Source organism: Cygnus olor, chromosome 6, assembly GCF_009769625.2.
Source record: "Cygnus olor isolate bCygOlo1 chromosome 6, bCygOlo1.pri.v2, whole genome shotgun sequence".
Lineage (NCBI taxonomy): Eukaryota > Metazoa > Chordata > Aves > Anseriformes > Anatidae > Cygnus > Cygnus olor.
The window spans coordinates 32783703-32811260 of NC_049174.1; the positions used below are offsets into that span (position 1 = coordinate 32783703).

Genomic DNA, 27558 nt, shown 5'->3' on the forward strand with positions numbered 1-27558 from the left:
ACGCCAACGATTCAGAAAGAACCCCCCTCCTTAATTCAGCAGGATTAGGGAACCTCTTAAATAACCTCAATCACATTTCTCATCCTGCCAGCACCACAAGGCATCACGATGCATGTGTTTCACGTTGTGCTTGCCAGTATAATTGTCCTATTACAAACACACTGATTGAGAAAATACATACAGAGCTCCAATAAGCACCAAGTATGTCACAAAATATGCAACAGAGGGCTCACAATGAAACGTGGTCAAGTCTGGAATGGGAAAAAATTGCTTGTTAGTTTGCAATACTACAAATTTCAGCAGTTCTGTACAGGACTCCTACAGCTGAACAAAATCCAGAATATTTCAGGTATTTTTACAGAAAGAATACTGACTGAAGTATGAAACTAGTGAAACCTGTGACCCATTTTACTTCCTTGTATCCACTTCTGCAACAAACATTTCAGAAACAAATCGAAATGGCCTCTGTGAAACTCAACTATGTTAAAAAAAATCAAGTATTCCTCATTCTTCCTCTAACAAGTTCTACAGTAAATTCACACCAATATAACATACTCTCCCACTATTCACTACTGCATAGTCGAAGACAAAATGAGCTCTTTTCTCTGGGAAGGGTTGAGATTAAAATATAAGAACAGAATTTGAGACACATTTTGCCTTGCATTGACAGTTGGGTTGGTTCTTGATACCTTTTTCTCTGCAATTTAAGAACACATGCCTTTGTAGCAGCAGCACTGTACAGTGCTTGAGAGGTTAAGAAACACTTTGTCCTGTAGCAGAATTCATATTCTGAGCTATGTTTGCATTCAACAAGCAAGGGGAGGGATTTCCACAGTACACCGTTTTTAACACAGATTCATTTTGATATACCATAATCTAAAGGCAACTTTGAAGTCCCTGGATTTTTAAGCTACTGTTTGCCTCTGCTCTGCCTTACCTACCTTTCAGAAAGTAGTACAGGTGGTCAGAATTTTCTGTTTTCTTATTTAGTTTTAGTTTTTCTGGTAAAAAGGAATATACACAAAGGCTTACAGTGATTTGCTCATTATCAGTGCATGATATATACACAATTAGCTTTCTCCTGTTTAGTAGGTACAAACTGGAAGGAATCTGAGCACAACTTAAGACAAAGAGAACACAGCAATAAAACCCGAATCAACTCCGTGCCTCTAAAAAGGCATTACGATGATGGATGAAACCCATAGCTAAAGACAGAAAAAGGTTACCTTCTGATTAGGTGAGGTGGTATATCAACCCATGCCACATTCATTCAATTAATAGACTCTGCAGGTTGCAAACGCTGATAAGGGCACTACAACTTAATGATCTAATCTGCGCTCCTAGAGAATGAAAACTTAGTTCAAAACAGACAGCATACTTGGATTTCCAATGCAGTCACAATGTATAGCAAGATGTACTTTCTCTGCTAGGTCTGCAGTGCACTAGCATAGGTAAAAATAAAGAAATAAATCTCACAAATACAGAAGAAGAAAAGGGAGGATTAAAAAAGCTTGCAGGAAAAGGTATGTCAAGTTCTGAAGTGCAGCCCAACACCTTGCTCAAAACCAGGAGACTGCAGAGATGTCTGTTCCCTTCCAGCATTAAGCCTCATTGTCTGACACCTCGAAACCACCTTTCTCATGACAAACCCAACTCCCTCAGCATGCCACTTCTTCCTTTAAGAAGAGCAAGAAGAAGAGGACCTTTAACCGAGATCTGCATCCAGGGAGGATAATGGATGATTTCTGAAATATATGTTTACCTAATGCTATTTAATACATAATTGTACTGAAGGGTAGCACTGCCCAATTAGCAAAATTTCAGATTATGAGGCAGACTTTACAAATGGAATTAAAACCAAGTTACACTGAAACAATCATTCATATCAATCTACATTTTATTACAGTATCTGCAAACTGAAGCATACATTATGACTAAAGATAATCACATTAAGATTTTTGGCAATGCTTTACAATGAAAGCTATCTGCAATAGCAGACAGTAATTATTACTAAACTGTAGCAGACTCCCTATGGAGTTAGGTATTATAACCATATTAGTCGTACAGGTTCAGCATGATTAATGACACTGAAAAAAAAAAAGATTTAAAGCAACAAATGCCTTACAAGAAAAGCCCATGGCAAGTACCCAGGTCCAATCCTGCCACAAACTAGACACAGTTAACTCTTGTCTTGCATTCCTAGGGCAGTCATCTAGCATCCTTCAGGAGTTGGTGAGGATCTGGCCCACCAATTTTCCTTGCCTGGTTGAATAGCTTGAATCATGTTATAAGATTTAAAACTGCACTGTTTGTCCTTTAATGTTTTCTTCATCCTTAAGAAGGGAAATGTCCATTCCTCTCCAGGAGTTATTCCCTCTGCTAGGTCTAGATCCAAATTCAGTGACAATCCTAAAACTTTTCCTCAAACAGGACTGAATAAAGACCTCATAGCTGTCCTTCCTGATACTGACTGACTATAAACAAGCTTTTTTTCGCCCTTTTTTTTTTCAGTCACATTTTCCCTCTAAGCAAATTCCATGACAGACCTCAGGAAAATGAACAATCTACATCCACGCAGTTGAAACAAACTTATTCTGCCTTCAGGGCACAAATCCCCGAGGATACATCTGTAAAGTACCTAGCAAAATGCAGTACCAGAGTTAAGAGATAAACAGTTAGAAGAACTAAACCTATAAGCCTATACAAGAGCAGCACATCCCATCGTGTTCTCTTCATGTTTGTCATACACCTGGAGAAGCAAAACTCTGAAACAGAGGGTTTGTGCCTTACAGCTTTTCAGCGTTAAATATACTCGCTGCAACTTTTAATAATCATATTTGAAAGTTGCTCATAGCGGAAAACACACACCCAAAACATTTTGATAAAAGGAAAAGATTGTAACTAAATTTTTAAGTTGCCCTGTCCAGTTCTGAGCACTGACAACAAATTAACTGCTGCATGGCCTGTTACATTAGAACAACATTGTAGAATAATTACAAGTTCTAAGATAAAATTACCATAATAATTCTCCTGTGAAACAATCCAATCTACACAGGCTACAAATTGCTGCTAGGTTGAAAAAATATATTACCACTTCAAGTCAGGCAGAAAAAATATTCTGTTTCCATTAGTTAATATAGCTACTTAAGAGGTTATGCAGAGCAAGATGACAAACTGATTATATTTACAAATTCCGTACTGGTCACGTTCAGAGACCAGCTGCTTACTTGCACACCAGCAGTAGTAATTGGCTGAGCAAAATGTGAGTAAAAATTCTACAACGGGTTGTCACTGACTAGAGCGAATAGCCCAGCCTACAGGGCCCACCTTTGGGTAGAACAGGCAACGTGATGCTGGGCAGGTCTTTGTGCACGTTTCTCAATTATTCTGCCACCTGGGCCATTTCCATGCTCCTTGGAGAAAGCACTTTTCTCCTCTAGGCCTCGTACACACATGAGAAAACTTGTTTTGAGATCCCTACAAGACAAAGCATTCACCTATTATTCTACGCTGAGAGGTAACATCCAGGATTTCATGTACCTATCCCTTGCAACACAAATCTGCACATCTGTACTATGTAAGGCAACAAACTCCTCAAGGGTACCTGAAGTACTTTTTTCCTCCTGATTTTAATAAGAGCAGAATGCACACTAGTACCTTAAAAAGGCTGAGCACTTTTCTGGATCTGATTTATATCTGCTTGCAATTAGAAAGGAAGTGTAAGCTTCTTCTTAGTTTGTTGTAAGATTGTAAAGGTAAAATTTGGACTCAGTCAACCAACGGTCCGTTGAAGAACTCCAATCACACTCATAAAAGAGAAGCATCACTATCAAGATCATTTAGTTTTATGTCAGCTTTTTAATCATAATATTCCCTCATAATTTAATTTGTACTGTACCTAACACCATCAATCTGAATATGCTCCACTGCCCATTAATGATATATTTACAGTTTACAACTCAAATTTTATAGGACAGGAGAATTATTAATACAAGCCACCTCAAGCACCTACCAGAAAAACAACCACCACAAAAATCCTGATCATAAACTCACATTTCTCTGTGAAGCATTAGTAAAGAAAAACAGTCTATAAGCTGTTGCACATCAGTTATCTCTATCAAGTATAGGTTTGCTATCAAGTGACAAAAGGAACCACAAGTGTGACAGGATCAGTAAATTAAAACGGGATAAATCCATGTTATCTGAGCAGTGAACTTAAATCTAATCATGCAATCAGAAGATCAGTCTCAACTAGCATTCCACATATTGATTTTTGGAATGCTTGTCTTTTTGACTCTCCAGGAGAACTGCCCACTCTCAAGAAATGAGTCTCAAAGAGTAGGTGGCACACGTACACATGGCAAAAAGTAAGTGTAAGTACGCGTGAAGAGTGTAAGACAGCCCGTTGTGAAATGCACAGGCAATGGAAGTTTCAAAACAGTCCTGTGCTTTCCATTTTGTGTTTTCTTCCTTCCTAGGAAAAGGGTATCTAATAAAAGGTAGCACTGGACAGCACTGTAAGGCAACAGAGGACCTTAAGGACAGACTGAGTCATCGTGTTGGTGTAGAAAACAACTCCGGGAGACAATCCTGCAGCTCAAACCAGACTGATGCTTTTAAAAAAACATCCTTACCGCAATCATCCGTGACAGACCCTAAAGTAACATCTGCTCTCTGCCTGCTTTCTTCTCGCTGTTTGCTTTGTTTAGTTTAACTTCTCTAATCATTTTACTGGGACATGATCTTCATTTAAACAGATCTCTTTGAATTACTGAATTAAAAAATGTCAATGAATGCTGCCTCAAAGGTGACTGTAATATATTCTATTGTAAGGATTCAAGATCTTTATCGCTACATTGTCTTTCTCTCACAGGTATTCAGTCCATTTCCTTTTTAATATTCTTTTGTTATACAGGTAGTATGAAATGAAGATAATCTTTTTCAAGGACAGAGGTACACACATAATCTGAAGTAGGGATTTTTTCGACTTTTAGGTTCAGAAAAGTGGATCTGGCTTTTACATGCTGAGCAAAACAGACTGTTGACTTCCATCCCACTGCAGCGTCACACTCACTGTTTTGGTAGGGTAGGGATCATGGTGGAAAGCATTATTGACATTTAAAAAAGCTTTTTATTATAGGAAAGGCCTTCTTTTTTGAACCCTAGGAACTTTATATGAAGCCATTCTTTACTATGCACTTCTTTAAAGCATATAAATAGTAAAGTCCATTAACAAAGAGAAAGATAGCATACAGAATTAAGAGTTATATACTCAATACACAAAATCAAATATACACAATATACAAATATATAAGCCAAGGCAATCTCCCATTTTGATATTTTTAAAGCACACCTGAACTTTTAACAAATGCACACAGGTGATTTATAGTTTTATAACTGCAATCTAGACAGAAGCTTGTCACCTGTAAATATATTGCTTATGATCTCTTCTACAAACAATGAAAAATTATTCTAATACATTGGGTTGGCAGGAGTTCCTAATGAGACAAGGAAGGGATTGACCTCACATCTCAGGACATGGGAACATCACAATTTTTTCCGTCATGAAAAAGCTTTCCCACAGCAGATCATCTGTTGCCACCACTAAGGATTTAGCGCCTGATTCTAGCCATGTTCTAACTTCAAAAGTGATGCGAGAGACACACTACAGAGCATTGCTAACCACAGCACTTCCTGTATGAGTACATTTAAGTCAAAAAAAATATTATCCTAGAAGAGTTTCTCCAAACCTACTTATTAGAGCACAAGCAACTGAACTGAGCACTGTGACCATAATTGTTTTGTCTTCTTTATGAATATTATTGTGGAATCATATCTGAATTTTATAAACTGCAAATCAGTCTAATCTTCTGTGCACAATTCCTTATTTATATACAATTAAATAACACTCCTTTGGGACTTCACTCATTCTCCAGACTGCCTACACACATAATTGTCAGTGGTGGTTTGGGTATGGTTGATGCCTGTGAGTACAATCAAGAAATCCTGGCTCAACGGAACCCACTTACGTTATCTTAATTCATTAACTGGTTTTCTTCCACATTCCATCTTGCAATCTCAGATCATCCTTGTTGGTCTTTACTGGTGTATTTATGCTATTACTTTCCTTCAGGGAAGACTAAGACAGAACAGCTGCTAAGCATTCCTGCTTTCCCATCTATTATATGCTCTTCTGTCTCATATCTTGCACATGCTTTTCTGTTTATAATCACTTTTAATCCTTTTATAATCTTTGCAAAAATGCCTTAGCTGTATATGCAAATATAAATATATACATGTATATATATGTCCATATATATCAATCATACTTCCAAATAAGAAAGAGATGTCAAGTATGAAGGAGTTTAGTCTTTTGTGTAAGGGGGTAATCATGCACGGGCACACCAAGGCAAGGTATGAATAAAAAGTGATGCCAATCTTCCAGCTTAATTAGGGCAGGTTCTTTCCTGAAAAATGGCTCTGAATTTACAATATAATGTTAAAAGAAAGCATTTTAAGAGATCTTCTTTTAAGAAGATACTTTCTAGTATCAAATGGCTTGACTTAAAGGAAAAATTAAACCTAAGGAAAACAAATCATTTTCTGCTGATCTTTGCAGATCTTTTCCTCGCAGATGTGCTGATCTTTCTGCTGGTCCTTGGAATTAAAGTATCTATCGTGTCTAGCACAGGAATCTTTTTATTAAATATGTGAAGGAGTGTGTTGGTTTGAATAGTTCTTTTATATTACATCAAGGAACTGCAGAATAACATGTACGGTAACTGTGACTTTCCTGCTTTCACAAGCTCAAAAGAAACCAAACTGATGACAAGATCCACAGTAAACAAGCAGTCAGTACTTGTGCTTGCATGTTCCAATGCAACTGTAAAAATACATTCATAAGAACAGCAAACCAGTACTAAGTAATTAGAAGCTCTCTTGACAGCCACAGGTCCTACCTACCTTTGGAAACATCCTACCATCCACGACTGCACAGCATTTAAGCAGCAGCATTACTCCATAACAGTACTTAGCTCCTATATCAGCACTTTCCTTTCACAAATGTAAACATGTTTTACAACCGAGAATTATCTGTAGCTAGGAATATCTACAAGAAATATACCTATTATCGTGCAAAATAAAATGCACAGAGCCGTGAACTTCAACAGGTAGAGGATTTTACAGTACATAAACACCAAACATGAACCTTAATCTCTTTAAACAGCAGTAACAAGGGAGTCTGCAATTTCACCCAAAAGAGGTTTTCTCTGTCCTCTGACATAAAAGGGTCTGTAAACCCAATCACATAATCCACACACGAATCCCTGCTCTTACTTTTGAGCACAATATTATTTGGAATATGCTTCCAGGAGTTTTCTTTAGCATAAGTGAGGATCTCACTTTGGGAATGAAACAGCCACATAAAGAGAGATTATGGATACAAACCACTCACTGTCTAACATGGATAGGTTCTGCTTTATTGATGACCATGGTACGGGGAATGAGGAGAATATTCAAACCAGCTTTCTGTCACAAAAAAGCAAGGAGTAGAGTAGATAACATGCTGTGTGTGGACCCATGTATGGTAACCTACTGTTAACTTGGAGTGAAAATTTTAATGTCTTACATTTTTGCTAGGTTTTTCTTTACCTGTCATTACCCTAGACGGGGTAAACCATCTACTACTACTATGGTGCTAATCTACTACATTATGCAAAGGAAAAAAAAAAACAACACAACGCAATGTCCTATTAAATTGTAGTGCTACACAGGAGAACAGAGGAAACAGAACCATTTCATGCTCTGATAAATCTAATATCAGGCAATAGATGCAACTGTCCATAAATACAAGTATGATGCATACTGTCAGCATACAAATACAGACCAAAACTAGGATTTTCTGAGCACACAGATAACCATCTTTTTTTTCTGTGAAGACAAAGATTACCTAGTTACCTGGAACCCTTGAGAGAAGCTTTCATCAACTATGAGCTGTCATGAAACTCCACCACATGATTTACTACTGTGTTGGGGTACTAAAATAAAGCTTCCCCTTAACGTAGCTTCAGTGCCTGAAGAGTCCACAGAAGTTCAGGATCTCCACATACCTCTCCATGTGTTTACAATAATGTCTGAAGCAAAGCAATCCATAGCTCTCTAAAGGTGTTACGTATGTCAATGTATGTTGCACAATATAGTCTCTTAGAACTTTTGCTCCTTGTCTGACTTCTGTGTTTTGAGTTTACAGATTCTTCAGTATTCCACGGTCACTCTGACCTCACAGCTTGTTTTCCTTCGCAACTTCATTATGAAAATATGTATAGCTCATCCAGATGGTTTCTAACATCAGAATGAGAATTTGAAGCAAACTGAGGTAACAAACTCTTTGAAGATATTTCTCATGAGTATGTACCTTCAAAACTACAGTATTTAGATAAAAAAAATGAAAAAATGAAGCTTGATAAGTTATAAAATTCCTTTTTTTCTTCCTGTTGGTAAAACAACATGACACTACAATGTTTAGTCCAGTCTAGCCTGTGAAATGGGACTAAAACTCCCATACAACTTGAGGTGAGCTCCTCTTCTGGCTTAAGTGCAGGGGTTTGGTAAAACCATTCTTTTATTTTCTGCCACGTAAGAACTATTCACACAAAAGCTCCTTGATCTTACTTAAAACAGTGCTTGACACTTCTGAGCAAGGATTAGGGATGAAATATGTACCCGAGTGTTGTACATGCACATAAATAAAAATACGAATATGCTCCCCCCATCGGTGTTAATCTAAAAGAAACTTCATCCTTTTACTCTGTCAATTCTAATCAAAAGCCCAGATCGATATCCTAAGCATTAGGTCAAAGCCCCAGTAAAATGCTATTCATGCCACGTCCTGAGGCTTAGCAAGGCGAGCCAAGAGCTGAGCGTCCCTCCAGTGAAAGCACCCTGCCCTAGTGTAGGAGTGAGACACACATCCGGCATGGAACACTTTCAAGTCCCTAAGTTTAGTTTCATATTTATTCACTAGTTTTCTATGTGACATTTCACACAGGCACATCTAGTGAAATCCAGAGGTACCTAAAAGCCTCTGGGTTTTGTGAGGCAGTATGACAACGCCAGCCTTTGATACAAACGCTATCTTTGTGACCACCCGCCCCCCAACAACCTTATGCTCAGGCCGCTTGGGGAGGACAAGAGATTTCTGCAGAACTATACAAACAAGAAGAGGAAAACTGTAGACAGCTCCTTCTGTGATACTTCTCGTAGAAAAGGAACGAATTTCTACACAGTATTTTGTTCATCCCTGCTATGAGAAAATCAGAGGAATATCATAAATTGCTGCCAGGAGAGCATTTTAATCACCCAGAAATGATACTGAAATGCTATTAATGGTTTAAATCGGCATTCAATGGACATTAGACAAACTGACCGACCACAGGAGCTACAGATACATCCTGCTGGTTTATACTTTCAGAAATGATCTCTGCTCTGTATGGACCACCAGTCATGGCAGTAAGGCCTCTCTGAAGTGCAAGCAGGTGGCGACCTCTCGCACTCTCACATCAAGCAGATGTGACAGGGTTAGAAATGATGATGTGATGATGTTGGAAATGGGAAAGATCTCTTTGTCACAATTGCTAGGAAAACAGTTATCATCTCCACTCACCTGTGGACAAGCCCGAATAGAGCAAGAGGAATTAAAAATAGTTGGAGAAAAGCACGTAGGCTATGCTCAAAATAATGGACACACAGTCCTTTCACACAAAGCGCCATCAGATTTGTAGGAGTCACGTTTCCCCTCGTCAGAACTGACAGGCTTAACCCTACGGTCAACACTAATGTGAGGGGAATGCTGAAATACAGTCTAATGAGAATTACACTCATCCCATTTGCAGGACCCTGGCAGACCAAACAAGGATCATTTCCTACTATTCCAGTAACATCTCTTCCTAAAAGCCTGAGGCAGCTTTCCAGTCACAGGCATTGATACCTATAAACAACATCGTCTTAACTGAAAGAATTTTTTAAATTTACCCAAAGGGGATTTTAAGGATTTGATACCAGTCTCCTCAATTATTGTTTAAAGATACACTTTGCAATGGGGTGCTCTATTAAAGTGGTTCCATTTAGACCAAAACACTAATCAAAATAACTTAAGTAAAGCTACTGCTTTTACTGCTTTAACATTTAATCCCAGTTTGGAGTCACATGTACTGTATGCGCTCAACAAAAAACAATTTGTATTACTTACTGATATACAGCAGAGAAATGTAATCAATTTATATTGCGTACATCAGTGTGCTTTTTAGAGTGAAACTATAAATCACACCTACTGCTTCGGGCAGGGTTGCTGTGTTTCTGCTCCTACTGCTGTAGGAAGATGCTGAAATGAGGAAAAGCACAGTTGAATCTAAGAACAAGGAGATACACAAGACACAGTGGTTGTATTTTCTTCTCTAATGTCAAAAATGGAACATGTCCAAGGAGGAGCTAATGTTAAACTGTGAGCCATCAAAAATAAATAAGTAAAAATAAAAATAAAAATAAATCCAGAAGAATTGACCCAATTTCTTCCAGAGCTGGATAAAGAGACAGCAGGTATAATACTAACCTGAATGCTAACCTGTCAGTATACGCATGAGAGATGCCAACAATCAAAATGGAGAAGTCGGACTGCATGACACTATCTTGGAAGAAACTGGGTGATAGGTATTTATAGGGTTAGTCACTGTGCATTTAAGCAACATTCATCTGTACACTGCCGTGCCAAAAAGGGCCTTATATAATAACAGAGTAGCTGTAGTAAAGCAACAGATCTCTATGGTTTTAAGACAGAAACCTTCAAAGATTTCATCTCAAGGTGAGATTATACTAAGGTAATGAAAAAATAACTGCATTCAACTACAATGTAAAATCCTAGTTTTAGCATTAAATGCTTTTTTTTCAGGATCTTTGCACACACCTCCAATAAAATTAGAAAACGAATTTAAAACAGCATGGATACACCACTATGGAATTCTGGAAAAGAAGTTTGGTTTTAAAAGCTCTTCTGTGTAACTGTCACATATTCATCAAACTAACCACTGTGTCATTTTAAGGCTCTGGCAGATTTATATAGATGTTAAGAAAGAGAACTTCGATTTACTTCAGACTCTTAGCCTGGAATATTGCTTACTTGGTAAGAACAGAAACGTCAATCAATTAAAAAAAACAACACAAAAAATCAAACAAAAAACCCTTGTGTTCTGAAGTCCTCAATCTCAAACTAGATGCTTATTTGATAGACTGCAGTCTTCACACAATTTCAGCATGGAACAGACAGCTTTCCTTGCCTGATTAGAAAGGTCAACTTACAGCTTTCATAGAATCGTGGAATCATGGAATCACAGAATGGTTTGGGTTGGAAGGGACCTAGAAGATCACCTAATTCCAACTCCCCTACTATCCACAAACCATTATGTTTCACTCTTTCAAAGAAAATATTTGAGATGCGAAGAAACACCCTCCAAATCACAGCTTAACCAACTGTACTACATGTAAATGAACTCAGTTCAGGAATTACACAGACTTAAAAGATCTATGCTATAATACATGTTCTTACTTTGGTCTATCTTCATTTGAAATCCAGAACGTTTGGGCCCAGAGTACTCTGGCCAGTTTCTTCTAAAGTACTTCTTATTTGCTTAATTTTAACATTTCCTATCACCACCTGTCTTTTCCCATTTAACTATGCTCAAACTGGAGAAAAAAGCCTCAAATCCTTCAAACAATACAGAATCTCCAAGGAACACAAGATTATCCTGTTGCCATTACTTGCTCAAACAGGGTGAGAAAAATACGCTCATTTAGGGAGAAGGTCTGTACCTTAATATTCTACTAAATATTAGAAAAAGTAACCTCTAATATTCATAATGACAAACACACGGTTTTAAAAGCAACTGAAGTATGTTTAAGTGAGGCATTCTCTTCCTAGCACTGGTCTACACTAAAATAAAATCATAGCACAACGAAGCCCATGGCAGTTTTCATCACTGGCAATAACAGGGCCAGCCTCAGGTTGCTATTAATGAAAAGTGGTATTTAAGTTTGTCTTCAGTTAGTATAGCTAACGTGCAGACAGTCTTGTAAGGAACATAATGCTGATTTAGACTGTATTCACTTTTATCTAAATCAGAGATACAAAAATAAAGAGACAAACAGCTTTAATCCAAAGAGCTTGTATCCCTCTGCTTCTTTATAGATAGAGCAAGCTAGACTGCAAATAAAATAATAGAAGAAAAAGAATGGATTAATTTGAAGATAGTGGACTTCAGGGATCCTAACTAATAATACAGTCATTCTTTTCAGAAATACTGTAGAAAAGAATCAGGCTACCACAGTTTCATAGGAATAATGAAGCTTTATCCTGAAAAGATCCGAATACGCAAGAGATAAAATTTTACCAAGTTACTGGACATGTTATTCTGGAGACTGTTTGTTTCCTCTCACCTCTTCTTTCCTTTTTTTCTTAATCAGGACTGCACCAAGTTAAAAAGTTTATTTCAAAGGCTTCTAGTTATTGTAACTAGAATTATTGTTCTAAAATCAGCACCTCAGGAAATTCATCCATAAACAAAGATTAATATATAACACAATTTTCTAAACAAGAGCACAGGGTGTATTTAATTTGTGAATATTATGCAGAGACTCTGATCAGAATAAATAAAAATTGAAAACAAAAATCATAGAAAAACAGCAACAAAAAAAGGAAAAAAGAAAAAAGAAAATTAATATCTTTAACATTTTCAGAGAAAGAATTTCAGACTTCTCTGAACACTTTTATAGTTTTTTGAAATCTAAAGAACATTAATGTAATTTTTCCAAAAACAAAATAACAGATCAGAAAAAATTTTATTATTGCCATTAACTGCTTTTTCATCGTTGCCTAGAAACCCAATCTCAGATAGAGGAGCAGCATGGCAGACACTGAGCAAAAAAAACCCAAGAACTAAAAAAAAAAAATAAAAATGAAAACCTTAAAAAAAAAAAACAACCAAAGGAAAAAACACATCCCACAGCTTGTTTTCATCATATGAAACTGAACTTGAACTTTTCAATGATTTGGGGGCCTAAGGGAATGAGACCTGAGGGACTGAGTTAAAATACTGGATCTTGATGGAAAATACACAACATAAAATTCCATTGTCTCTTTCAATTCTGGTTTGATTGTTTTGTTTCTGTTCACGTGACAAAAACAATAAAAAAAATCTATTTGATGTACAAGATCTCATCATGCCTCATAAAACCAATAAAGAACTCCAATCCTTAATGTGGCCATCTGAATTAATAGTTTGTCTTCAATCCCCCTTTCAAGGCTGGCTCCCTTGTAAGCGGAGCTCTGCTCTAGCACAACGCTCTGCTCCAGTAAATGCAGGATGAGACACTAAGCTTGTCCAAGAAGAATGATTACCTACCTGGTAAAAGGCATCACTTTTTTTGTCATTATTGAGATTGATCAAAACCACTGCTGTTGGTTAACAGAAAAGCAACCAAACATTGACTTATTTTTGAGAAGTGAAGACCTGTACATCTTAGAATATTACCGGGAATTCTAACCAATACAAAATCCTGGAAATTAAAACGTTCACCATTATAGTGAATAATGGCATAAGCCTTTTAAATTTTACCTCATGTAGAACAGTCACAACAGTCATTCAGCCAAAACCCTGCTATGTTTAGAGAACTTCAGAGGGAAAGCAGTTTTTGCCTTAGATTCCACCCATTCAAGCTATGAAGAGGTTTGATCAGTCTTTTTGAACCAAAGTTTGTTCTTCCCTTATTTTGAACGTAATTTATTTATGCAACATACCTGGAAAACTGTTCTTGCAGCCCACGCATCTGAGCTCTGCTACGCTCTGACTCCAGTGTTACCTCCCGTAATCTTTTTTCACTCTCAAGTCTTAAATGTCGTTCTTCCTCCAACTCATGTATCAGTTTCTCACGCTGAAAGACCATAGAAAGTGATTTATTAATTGTACATGTAAAACACTTCTAGGAAAAATTTTATATTTAATTTGGGAAAAATCACCAGTTAATCAACTATGCAGTCCAATCATTTTATTTTATTTTTGGAATGGCAATGATACACAGAATACCAAACGAGGGATTGAGAGCCTTTTATAATATCCCCATCACATTGAGCTACGCTTACATAGCTCAGACTTACTGAAGTCAGCTTAAAAGCTATTTAAAACCAAACACTGTCCTCTCCTTCCAAGTGCCTTTTCTTCACGTCAACTCAAAATAAATTTTGCAAAAATATTTAAGATCTTTGATCTATCTTGCTTAGTGATAGATACAGGAAGCCTGAATCAAGTCATGATGGCAACTTGCACCCATCCCTTAATGATTCAGTCTCAAGAACAGAAAAGGACACGATTCTGCAGCCCTGGTTTTGCTGTAAACAAAACCAGAAAAATAAGACAAAACACAAACAAATTAAACAAAACCAAAAAATAAGGGGCAGGATTCTTGTCAGTAGCACAGAGTCTATTTGAGTCTATATAAAGAAATACTATGTCAAACATATGAATATGTTTGTAAGCACTGCGAATCCAATCAAACAATTAGAGGAATAAAAATGCCATTAATTTTACTACTAGTTCTCAAAGGCAAATAGATTATGCTTGTTGCTAATTCTTAAACTACAGGACCAAATATATCGTGCTACCCGGATATATTGACATATGTCATGGAGTATCTGGTTTTTTTTTTTAAACTTCAGGTCCAGATACAAAAACATCACAGAAAATCATCCTAATGATTTCAAAACTTTATTTAAAAAGTAGTAAAATGTGATTTAGGAAGAGTAGAATGAACTGAAAAGTTATAAAAAATGCTAATTTAATAAAAAAACAAATGTATGCACAGCCTTTTCCATGTGACCTTGTTACACAGAAATTAAATTAAATTAAATTTATCCTTGTGCATTTAAATGGGATAAAAAGTCAATAATAATAATAAAAAAGCAATTAACATGGTACTGCATTATACTCCTCCAATGAAGGCGTTAGTTGCCTAAGGAAAGGTTAAGTTACTGTAAAGCTATACTGGGTGCACCACCTCTATGCTTTGAAAAATTTCTGTGTGCTTGGTGAATTGCGATTTGTAGCCTGTCAGACAGTCTGATGGAGTTCCATTGCTGACCTAAATTTTCATGACATGCCTGCAAAAAACTATCTAGAAATTATACATACAATTTCATTAGAAAATAACAAAGGCATCTTAGTGTTAAGCCATTAAATGGGAGAGATATATTATTTGTACAAGTCTTACAGCTATAAATCTTACTGGATAATAATTTATAATAGTGGTAACCAAGGGACCAAAAATAAGAACACTACCAAGCGGAAAAGGGATCTTAAAGACAGTGATAAATAAGCACATGCCACAAAGGGAGGCTGCACAGAATTAAATGAAATATCTACATACTTGTGCAAAAATATGGGAAATTACTCAGAGAATAGACGGGGGTTGTCTAGTAAGTCACACACAATATCTGGGAAATGTAACACTGCAAAACAAGAAACAAATTACTGGAAAATAAAGATATTGTTCTAACAAAACTATCTAATTTCTGTTCTTACTGTTACATAACCACATTTTGACAGGTGCTGAGTAATCCTTTGTTCCTGCTAAAACGAAAAAAGCAGAGTGCTCAGCACCAAGAAGAAGACACACAGCACCTTCGGGAAAGAGAATCTGTCCCATGAACATTAACTCGGGCCAGTGATATGAGAATAATATTAAAAACAGAATTTCTTGAGATTTGATCCCATCAACACCAACTTTTAAGATGATGTTGTTCCGGTGACCCTTGCTGAACACTCTTCTACAGATGCACTTCACTGCTGCTAAGGAGACACCTAGAGCTTGCGGGGAGTCAGAGGATAGCATAGAAAATGACACAGTAGAAAGGCATGGTTACTAATCAGTGCTTAAGACAAGTTTACAAGACTACAGAAATTGGACTTAAACCCCAATTACTGTCCCCACAGTAACTGATAAGCCACCTTGGAGGAACTGCTCTGAACCCCGCAGTGCCCAAGCTAATTCAAAGGACCAGGCTGTGCCTGAGCCTCGTGGTACAGTAACAGCTCCACTGCGGTAGCACGCTGAAGAACAGAGATTCGGCCATGCCTTCAGCACTCATCCAGCATCATTACTGCCACAATGATCTTACTCTGGTACAGCACCAACCTCTGTGTGTCTGCTACACTGGCCATGCTCTGGTCCTCAGATAAACCTTCCTTCTATATTAGGTACAAAGCCACATCTCCACAGGGAGGACTACAGAGAACTACAGTTGTTGTGAATATTTTGGGTACTTCACAGCATTTCTTACCAAAACATAACACTTCAAAAAGCAGATGAATGTCCTTTCTTCCATCTCAATGATCTTTGTTAGGTTGTGAACAGCTCCGCTGATGCTGCCCAGCAGAATGACTGTGCTGCATCTCTGTGTACAGCCATGTTGCCACTAACCACAAACCTACATTTTCTAGCAGAGCATAGAATATACAGCGGAGATTCACAAATTCAAACTGTCCCCTACAGGTCGAAGGGCAGCATAAGCTATCTCGAGGTTTCGTTTACCTCTTGCTAGTAGGTCACAGAATGCTGTTGCTACCACTTACTTTGTATTTTCATGTGGGAAAGTCTGCATTATCATCCTAAATGAAAAGATCAGCACATCCACAGGATTTTTTTTTTTTTGAAGAGTAAGAAGAGAAAAGGATGTGGGAGTTACCTTAAGAACTGTAACTGTAACTATCTGTAACGCAGCAACAAATGCACTTATCAAGAACAATAATATTATAGGAATTAAATGTTTTAGCATAAGGAACTTCTGGACTGAGTTAAATGTCCAGTCTTTATTCAGTCACCTCAAGGGCAAGCATCATGACACAGTATTAGCTATATGAGCAACTTGCTGTAAAAAGCTTACGCTTCTTTCAGGGTATGAGATAAATAACAGGCAAATCACAAGACTCCCTACAAGACCAGAAACAAAAGTACTAACCTATGGCCCTGAAATTATGGGTTCTCTTCTCAGCTACCAGAAATTTCCCATATGAATGAGGGGAAGACTAAAGAGTCCAAAGGGAGAAAAAGGGAATAAGATACCACCCACACTTGGAGAGTTTTCCGTCTCTAGGACACAACACACTCACACGTACTACGTACAGTAAGCAGCTCCCAGCAGCAGCGATCTTATCTACAAGGAAAGATAACTACATTTTTATTCAACCACAGAAAAGCCATAACGAAGAGTCAACAGAGAGAAGTGAACCTTATGTACTGAAAGGCCAGGATTAAACAGATTTTTTTTGTCCCCGGAAGTAGATTACATCCCTGAATTCCCCAGAAACTGTGTTGTCATAACACCCTTTATAAGCTCGTCTGTGCAAAATAAAGGTGTATGAAAAAAAATGAACTAGCCAGAAGTGGTTGCTGTTTTTATACTGAATGTATGCTTACTGGAAAGGGATACAATTAGCATGCAACATGAAGAAAAGGTTAAATAAAAAAAGAAAGTGTTGTGAAACATCAATATGTTTTAACACCAGAAACATCATTGCTATCTTCAAATGAAGTGATATGTATTCCCACTTGCCAATTCTTCTTTAATTGCAATCGCCATGAGCTCTGCTCAAACTTTTCCCTGCTGCCTCTCCTCGCACAGCTATAACCTTCTCCTCTTAGAAGTATAACCCTTACCTCACTCTTGTTTCCCCTTTTTCAGCCTCTCCAGATAGCCTCACTTTCATCACATCTCCCTGTCAAATCTCTGGTAACTTTCCAAATATGCAAAAATTTCAAGTGAACAAACTAGACTGAAAGTCAGGGTTAGCAAGCTCAACCAATACTTTTGTGTTACGTACTAGAATATTTTAACACTTGAACAAGTACTGTTTGTAATTACTTTTTCATGAACGTTTGAGCAATTTGAGTTTCACTAGCTGCTCATTATGCTCGTGAGCAAGTATTTGCACGTCAACAAGTTCCTTTTTGTGTAGATGTAGAAATGTTCATGTCAAAATGTTTCCTTTCTCATCCAGTCAGGGACATGTACCACACATTAATTCGTCTTCTCAAAGTTAAGCAAGAAATCAGAGCGAGATCAAAACAAAATGCATGAAAACTATTTATGGCTCAACTGAAATTAGGACATGTATTTGACAGAAAGATCCAAATTGCTCCTCAGCACTCCATGAAGAGGCAAACAGACAAAGCTTATTTTCAGAGTCCCTGGTTAATAGCCGTGCTCTTGGTCTCAGGACTGACCCCACGCAGCCATGCGATGAGTGTCTCCTAAGAGGTGCTCAACCATTTAAATCTCCTGTAATTCACCAGGACTGCGTCGCAAATGTCAGGACCTGGTTCCTTCACATTACACCCAAGTGTGAACATCTCCGCTCTGGAGCTCTTGAATGACCCCTAATGCTGCAACACCCAGTGGAAAACACAAAAGTGACAAAAAATAAAAGTACACAGTACGAGTGGCAGCCACAAAAGGCAGACCAAGGTGCACATTGTACAGGGCAGGGGTTGTACGATCAGGGTTTCATTTCTGGTGAGAGGTTTACACCCATTGTGACTCAAACACGTAGTAGGTTAAGGTTTTGTATGGAAAGGCTACCTTCTTAACCATTTTTTTTTTCCTCTCAGGGCTATTTCACTGTCAACCCTATATTTGTATGTGGACAACAGTCAAGCCTTTGCATGTGGAGACTTGCAGTTAAACTCCTTCAATTGTTGTTGCAAATAAAACAAGCAGATGCCTAGTTTGAGTGACAGGACTGGCTACATGACAAAAACTTACCAGAGTACTCTCTCCACTGGGGTCAAGTGTTTGCCTAACTCAAGCAGGTTTCTTATTTCAAAATCCCCTAGTCTCATCCTACTTTTTTGCTGGACGTGCTTGATGGCCCTCCCAAGTACTGATGATTTCATATCCTCTGCATTCAAAAAAACATCTAAAAACATTTTCCCCTTCCCCACCCTAATGTGCCATGCCAACAGCCTCACTTTTTCTAAAAGTCTGTAGGCGAGATGTGCTGGGTCTGCATGGCTGGGTGCGGGCAGCGGGTTCTGTGAGGAGAGGCTGGGGCTGCCCTGTGAGGACACGGCTGGCTCCAGCTGCTTCCAGCTGGTTCCAAACAGTTCCAGCTGGTTCCAGGCAGTTCCAGCTGGTTCCAGATGATTTCATCTGGTTCCAGCCAGTTCCAGCCCTACCACAGGGCCCGGCTGAGCCCCTCAGCCACACTGGTGGTGTCTCAGGGACAGTGTAGTTGAGAAAGGACAAAACTCTGCAGGGCAGCAAGGTGTTGGATTAAATTTGTTTCTCACTATCCAGATCTACTTTAATTGGCAATAAATTAAATTGATCTTCCCTGAGTCAAGTCTGTTTTGCCTGTGACAGTAATTGGCATGTGATCTCCCTGTCCTAACCTCAGCCCAGGAGCTTTTCCATCTTGTTTTCTCCCCAGTCCTCTTGAGGGACCAAGGTCACCCCACCACACCAGAATATTTTGTTTTTAACTTTTTTATTTATCTTTCACATAAAAATCATGCTACTCCATTGATCAATAATGTTATCTCTATGTTAAAAACATGGCTGTGCATCAAGATTTAAAACTATAGACACCTGCAAGTGAAATATTCAAGGGATTCAGTGTACACACACCACAGGTGCTGTACAAGTTGTGGCTGCTCAGAAGGGAGTCAGCTACACAGAAAGCGGTCCCTCCTTTTTCTGTTTAGCCCGTCTTACAAACTACTGTTCTTACAAACAGACGGGTATTACAGGACTGCTCAGCTCAAATACGAAAAATGTCTTATATGAGACACAAATGTAACCTCCCCTCATATTTAAGATTAATTCATAAGTAGTAAAATGGGCTACTGTTTACACAGAAGTAAAATTCCTCTTTATTCTTGAATTTGTTCATTGCTTTCCCAGTGTATCATAAGATGGTACTACTATGACACTACTAATCATGTTAACATCAGAGAACAATTTTGTCAAAAAAAGTCGACATCAGGATACTTAACACGGGCTTAATGTTGCTCTAAATCAGGCTATTAACCTGCACATTAATTTTTTAACAACTATTTTTAAGCATTTGCTAAAGAGGGCTACAATTTCTGTATAATTAATATTGATTTCAAACAGTTACTTTGCACTGAATTTAAATGAGAGGGAGAAAATAATACAGTTTTTTGTTATTGTTGTATGCAGTCTGAAGCACCACTAAGTTGCTAACCTGAAGTGAGTCTTTCTGTAAATTCTTATACAATTTCTGATGATACGCATCTGATACCTTGCAGTAAGAGTAATAATTTAATAGAATCACAGCCTGGTCTGGAAAAAAACATGGTACCAGCCTGAGGATCAACTGGCAGAAGCAGACAACAAAAACAAAATCAAGCAAACAAATAGCTACTACTAGAAGCACATTAAAATTCTGCAAATCAGTTTCTGTAGCAAGTCAATGCCCAATACTGTTATGAATAAATACATATATTCAAAGTACTCAAAACCACTATTTTGCTATAATACTGGGGACTATCTGTACCAACACAGTAGTGTTGGGGGCGTTCAGTGTGCTGCATACTGCAATCACTGTCATATCAGCATTCAGTAACTCTGGAGCCTCTTAACCAAATTAGTGGATTCCAGCTCACTGGGCAGGATACAAACATAAGGACATTCATCAACATAAAGGCTGTGCTGCAACATATACGAGGGCTTGGAAAATTACTGTCAGGAAGGCGTGTACAGAAATATAAATTGCCTGTTCAAGATGACGTGCAAGAAGCCTGGGACAGGTCGCCTCAGTCTAAACCCACATGTGGACCCTCTGCCCCAAGACCTTCCACCTCTGCCTCCAGTCCCTACGCACACACAGGCAAATGGCCTGGGAAGCGTGGGGAGATGGTGGTAGCTCCATACCAGGTGAAAAGCATACTCAAAATGTAAAGATATACTCATAAAGATATGGAAGAAAAAGCTTTTAAGTTTTTCTTCTGCCTGAGAGGAGCTAGACACTTACGCTCCACTTTTGAAAGCCTGCTGCAGGCAGCAGCCATGGAACAGCAGGAATGAGGAGGGCTAACCCTCATCCCCTCGCTGGTGGAACAGTTCTGTTTTCCAAGAATTAAGTGTGAAATATTAATTGAAATGGGAACTGGAATTTGTGACTTCATCTCTTAGTTGGTTACTTTAACAGGGTAACTTTTCCTGATGCAGTGAGTATTTAATTCCCCCAATATAAAACATAGTAATCAAACAGTATTTGATCAAGTGCCTCTTGTCCACAGAAGAGACTTGAACCCCCATTACCCAGAGCCCGGGGCTCCCATGCGAGGCGGGACCTTTCCATCAAATTCTCCTTGTGCAACCTGGTCCCAAACCCAGCACACAGGAGACTAAGGTCCTCTGCCTAAACTTACTTCACTCACAGATGACAGGAAAGAATCATGATTATAAGAATAGAGAGAGCAGATACCATTTGTTACTCCATCATAAATTGTACCAGGTACTGTATTTTTGTTCAAATTAAAATGAGTGAAACTTCAGTGTCCTTTGTTTGCTCCTCATTGATTGCTGTTAAACCAAATGTTTCTCATTCTGTAATCAATACTTCTCTGCAAAAATAAACCAAGGCACTGACAAACAACTTTGCAGCACACTGCAGCTTTCCTTGTAGCGGACTTTGACAGTATGAAAAAACACTACCCCAACGAACAGAAAAAAAGAAGTGCATTGCTTATTGTACTTATTACAATTTTAACAGGCTGCTTACAGCTGAATCATTTTACTGTAACAAGACTTTATTAAATCAGCCAGCTATTGAAGCCAGAACTTTCCAACAGTGGCAGTTAATATGCCTTTGTCCTTTATTAATGTTTCCAGCTATACTGGGAAAACTGACAAATACTCTTAAACACTCAAAGCTTTCCCAGTGATGAAGTTATAGGTGTTTTTAAACCACTGTGAAGCATTAAGATATAAACAGTAATAACTTAAGCACTTGGAGGGTTCATGGAGGGAGAGAGAGCTTTATTTCCACGTCTCTTCAAAATAAACTTAAGGGTAAAATTATGTCGTTGCTTTGTAATCAAAATGAATTACCCTTTCATCTGATACAGGCTTTTACCACAGAGACAGTTCCTTGAATTATAATACAGCTCTAATTTTTTCCCCAATTATTTCATGATGTAATCATTTTTTCCTAACCTTATTCCCACTAAAGCTCTGCAACAGCAAGATATAAGTAGTATAAAAAGCATCTCCTAATTTTAGGCTGGTATCTTCTAGCTCTTTCATTCCAGTAAGAAAAAATGATGACTCTCTGGAATAGGATTCTGCTCCCAAAATGACAAGCTGCCCCGAATAAGTCAGGAAAATCTAATTGGCACTAAATAATTTGTATTAGCATTTTCTAAAACTGCCTTATAAACAGTTAAAGTGAGTAATTTCAAGCAAATAATTTATTTTTCACTATTAAGTTTTAATATGCTGATAGATCTCTCCCTTTTGCCTCATAACAGACTAGTGCGTGTATTCCATGACTACCAGATGTAAACTTCAGGCTTTGCTTGGCTCTGAGATGAATAGCAGGATAGGAAACATTTATTATTACTAGTGATATTTTAGTGACAGTAGTTTACAGACTTTATATTCTTGGGTGATAACACTGCTCCAGAGCAATTCAAGTAAATTAGAAACACTTTCTTGGTATGGTTACTACTTCCGAATAAAATAACACTGGCTTTCATTGTGCAGTAGCTCAAAATTGCCACCATGTGGCAGGACAGCAACTTAATTTAGCATTATTTATGCTGCACTGATATGGTTTTAATTGCATCTGTACAACAGAATAACTGCTGTGCTGAAGCTCCTTTATCATTGCAAGCCTACAATTAATCTGAATTAGGCAGGCTATTACATGAGCAACGCTGTATATATAGTTGGAGTTGTAACATTTATTTTACAGTTTTTTTTTCACAGAATAATTCATAAAGCCTTTCAACACAGAGCTAGATGGCTAGCACTACTGTCTGCCCATCTCCTTTGACAACTATGGTTCATGGCCACCCCTTGGAAAGGAAGCTCTTATTGCCAACAACTCTTTAATTCTGTGAAACATGCAACAAAGGCCACAGAAAATTGGAATTGCCATTAAAAATAAAGTAAATGAAAACAAACACCAACAACAACACCAAAACCCACTCCTAGTCTTCCAGAATCAACCGAAGGCAAGTATGTTGTTGACTTTTCTTTTACCACCTTTCCTGGAGACACACCTGTAGATGTCTATTGGGTTACACCCAATCCACCACAGCGACACGCACCATTTGCAGACATGCTTTATGCAGGCAAACCACCTGCATCCCCAGTAGCCACCATTACCTAGAACTTCTTAAAGATCATCTCCATATCATGTTTTCAAAGTTGAACACAGGCAAGGATTTTTTTTATTTTTTTTTAATCCTGTCTCCCTCATACAACAACTACTGTTCATTCAAATTCACAACTGATAGCCCAATTTCCAAGACTGGTATTGATCCTCAGTTCTCAGCCTAATTCTTTTTCCATTTTGGATATATTATTTCCTCACAGGGGATGAGTGTAAAGAGAATAGTCTTAGTGAACAAGGAAGTCCCACACAGATCAAGGTGGTTTTTTTTCATTATTAATCTTAAAATGATAATGCTTTTCAAAAATGAATTTGCAAATGTAATTGAGCTTTTAATAGCTTCAACAGACAGTAATTAAAGAAATTTCATTTCCCTAAATTAAACATAATGAAATGTTTTTCAAGATCAAGTAAAAACTTGGAAACAATATTAAGACAGAGATAATTCATATGAACACCTAGTATTCAGAATTGTGCAGAACAAACTTCTGTCAATACCAAAATGAGAACCAGTGGAAGTAATACGTAATGTAATGGAATTTTTTTTCTCCCCTAACACATGTTAAATTTTAATAGCTGATTGTAATTCCAAGCTCTTTGCTACACAGTTTTTTGATAAGGTGACATGATTATATTAAGACGTCTAACTAAGCACAGACATGGGATTTTTTGGTTTTTATGCTGTTTTAACTTGCAGTGCAGGCACAACACTGACCAAAGTTCTCTCAAGCGCTTTACACGTTCTTTGTTTTGTGCCCTACAGCAATGCTTTCAAAACAACTATCTGGGAAAAAAAAAAAAAGTAATGGAAGTTTGTAAATAAAGAAATCTCTCACTTAGAGAAGAGTGCTTTGGCAAGAAAGCCAGTAGGCCAGCAAAACATTTAATTAAAACGTTGATGTTTCTTTACTGTTACCGTTCTACAACCAACAGAGACAAACATGAACTCTTCTTCCATATTTTCCTCTGCTGCTCAAAAACATGGCTGCAGAGAGTTACCCGTCCCTTCTGGAGGCAGAGGAAGGAACTGAAGAATGAATACCAGCCATTTTCACTGTTCTCGTTGACCACGTCCCTGAGAAGGCCAGCAGAACCTGAAGGAAGACTCATTGTGGGGTTGGTATTGCTTGGGGCTGGAGCTGCCAGCAGCAGACGGGTCTCTGCTTTACACTTGCTTTCTACTGCTGCTGTGCTGGGCAAAGGGCAAACAAAGCAGAAGAGTAAAGAGCAAGACAGGAACAAAAAACAAGAGTACCATGGCCTTCCGACGTTCCTTGTCCTGGTGGAAGAAGGTACCTTTCCTCACAGGACCTGACGGGGGCAGAACTACCACTGAACACTACGGGTCCGGGCCGTATGACAAAGGGTTGTTTCCACAGTTGCACATGCTCAGATTACATTTAATTTTTGATATGGCGCAGTTGTGTTTTATAGTTAAGTAGTAGATAATTGCTGTCAGTTTAGATGAAGTTCCAGCCTAAGCACTATTGTTATTTCATATAAATAAAAAATAAAGTCCCATAAAGAACAAAGGAGAACCTTATTACAGTACTGTGCTATTTTGTTCATTGCTATTTTCATTAACTTGTGATTAGCACCAGGACTTATCGGCCATCAGAAACCAATCAACTTCTCCAAGCTGATTAATCCCCAAGATTAATTACAGTACAATCCACATAGCTGTGCACGATGTCTTCATCACTTAACGAGCACCGTGTGGCTTACACTTCACCACTGCAGGCACGACCCAGAGCAGCACCTCTCTGGGCTAGGTCAAACCGCAGGTAACGGTGGCTGCCGTTCCCAGCAGCTATGGATACCAGCCCAAATATAAAAATCCTTACACTTATAATTCACTCTTGGAAGTGCTAATAGAGGTATAACAGTGTATTGCTCAGAACGTGAACTGTGACGGACTGACACCTCCGTGGCAGCCAGCCCACCGCCAAACGAGCTTTGAAGTCCCCTGGGCGCAGAGGCAGGCGATGGAGCACTGCCGTGACCCTCGCCACCTCTGCCGTGGTCAGCATCCCCCTGCTGGGGGTTACTGTCACAGCGTAAATTACTTCTGCTTATCTGAAATGAACGTGAACCTATGCCCAAAGCAAATGTTTTTTTCCCCCCGTAAATGACCAACGTGTTCGTTAGATGATATGAACGACTTCTTTTCTAAATGGCTGAGTGCTCACAGAACAAATGGGCACGTGGCTGAACCAAGCATTTCGCACTTGGATCTGTCTTAGAGAGATAGGAGGTAGGCAGCAGAGCACACACAGGAAAAGCATTAAAAAAAATAAGTAATAACTTCTAAGAGTTTTATTTGGTGTAACAGGATAGGCCAGTGGAACTGTGCTTCACCACTCCAGGGACCTCTGGTATTTACTCAGAAGCTAGGAGTAGCACGCATTTCCTGCCCCGATGCTAGGGACAGCGAACATTTCGTCACTGTCTGGACTTCTTATGAATGTATTCGTATTTTCTGCTAATAAATAGGATATCAAGACGTTACCTGAAATAGATGCCAGGCTAAACAAGAATGAGGACAGGAGATACAGAACTGATCACGATGATTGTCAGAAGTGGTTCAGAAACATCTGCAGTGCCACCATGCCCCCACGCATCTGAGATATGCTGATATTTTAGCTTCCACACACACTTCTTTTTGCCTTTCTCAGCTGACACACTCAACACCTCCGGCATCACTGTTTTGCTGCTAGCTACCTTTCCATCTAGCATTTCTATTTCCCAGGCTCTTTACAGCATTGCTCATGAACATGTCAGATCTTATTACAATTTTTTCTGTGTTCACTTGAAGAGTCCATTTATGGCTGGTAAGTAACTGCAAAAAAAGGCACCTTATTTACTCAGCTGTTTCATGCACGTATTCCAGAGGCCTATTGCTTTAGTTTTCTGACGAATGGACCTCTATCATTTTCACTCCTTAAGCACTGCAGGCACCGCTGTAAGCAGTGGGGAAATATGGTGCGTTTTTTGTTGGCTGGCACATCTTAAATGGTATTTTTAACAGAGCTGCCACTGCAAAATCTTTATGAGGGCTGATGATGCACTCATCCAGAAGAACTGACATCACTTGCAGAGGCCAGACTGAGTTTGCAAGCCTGGTAGATGGAAGAACTTGAAAGAAAAAAAAAAAAAAAAAAGAGAAAAAAAATTTACATCGTGTTTTACATTTGTTCACTGGTCCAACCGGAGTAATTGGAAGACTGTATCACAACCTGATAGCATTTTGCAGAGTCCCTTTTCAGTAATAGGTTCACTTCAATGTCTATTCGAGTTTCTACAGACCAATTTCAGCTCAACTCTAAGCACCAGCCAGGCTCTACCCCTTTAGTCTCCTTTCCTTACTAGAACAGGTGGGCTAGGTATACTTCTACAGGAGAAGATCAAAAACAGGTACAAAGCCTCTGACATCGAGCTCTCTGGTTTTCATTTCCACGTTTATCTATTTACATAGGATATAACTTTTATTGCATCTAACCACAGTTTATCCTAATTTGTTAATTGCACTTAGTCATGTACTCATCTCTCATTTAAGACACGACTAAGAAGTCTGCTATTTTCCAACCTAACAGCAAATGTTGACAATTACAGCTGCTTGATTTTCTTGAAGAAAAATAGAAAATATGTTTCTTTCTTTACAGAAAGTGCCAACTACTGAAACCAAAGAGTGCAACTTTCTTCTCTGCTGCCTCTTCCACCTTCACACTGGTTGAAAATATCATAGAGAAGGAGGTGCAGCTATTAGGCTGAGAGAAGATCTGTCCCTGAACAATAAAACACTTAACCACATAATTAACATGCTGTGTTCTTTCCAGTCGAGACCTTCCACGTGCATTTTCTATTGTGTAGAGCACTAGAATAGGAGTCAGGGGAATCGTGCTAAATTTTTGGTACGTTTTGGCCAGCACACCAAGGCTTCCCGTCGCTTCCACACAAGGTTCCCTTACAGATGCTTGTAAAAGCAACAGAGCGACCACCCCCGAATCACGAGTGCTCAGCAATGCTTTCGAGATTGCCTGGTTCACAGCCACACCCGGTCTGTCTGTCCACTGGGTGTAAGAAGCATCAGGAGCAA

At 38.5% G+C, this 27558-nt stretch overlaps 1 protein-coding gene across 14 annotated transcripts in view; it reads right to left on the bottom strand.

Annotated features, from left to right (window-relative positions):
- NCKAP5 (NCK associated protein 5) overlaps positions 1 to 27558 on the bottom strand; it is a 436628-nt gene that overhangs the window by 172126 nt on the left and 236944 nt on the right. For 13 of the 14 annotated variants that reach the window (XM_040560984.1, XM_040560986.1, XM_040560985.1 and 10 more), the window contains one exon: positions 13844 to 13977. In XM_040560984.1, the coding sequence (XP_040416918.1) occupies positions 13844 to 13977 (134 nt within the window). Of the gene's footprint in view, positions 1 to 13843; positions 13978 to 18859; positions 19179 to 27558 lie in introns of those variants that run through there. The other variant, XM_040560995.1, reaches the window with a different exon arrangement.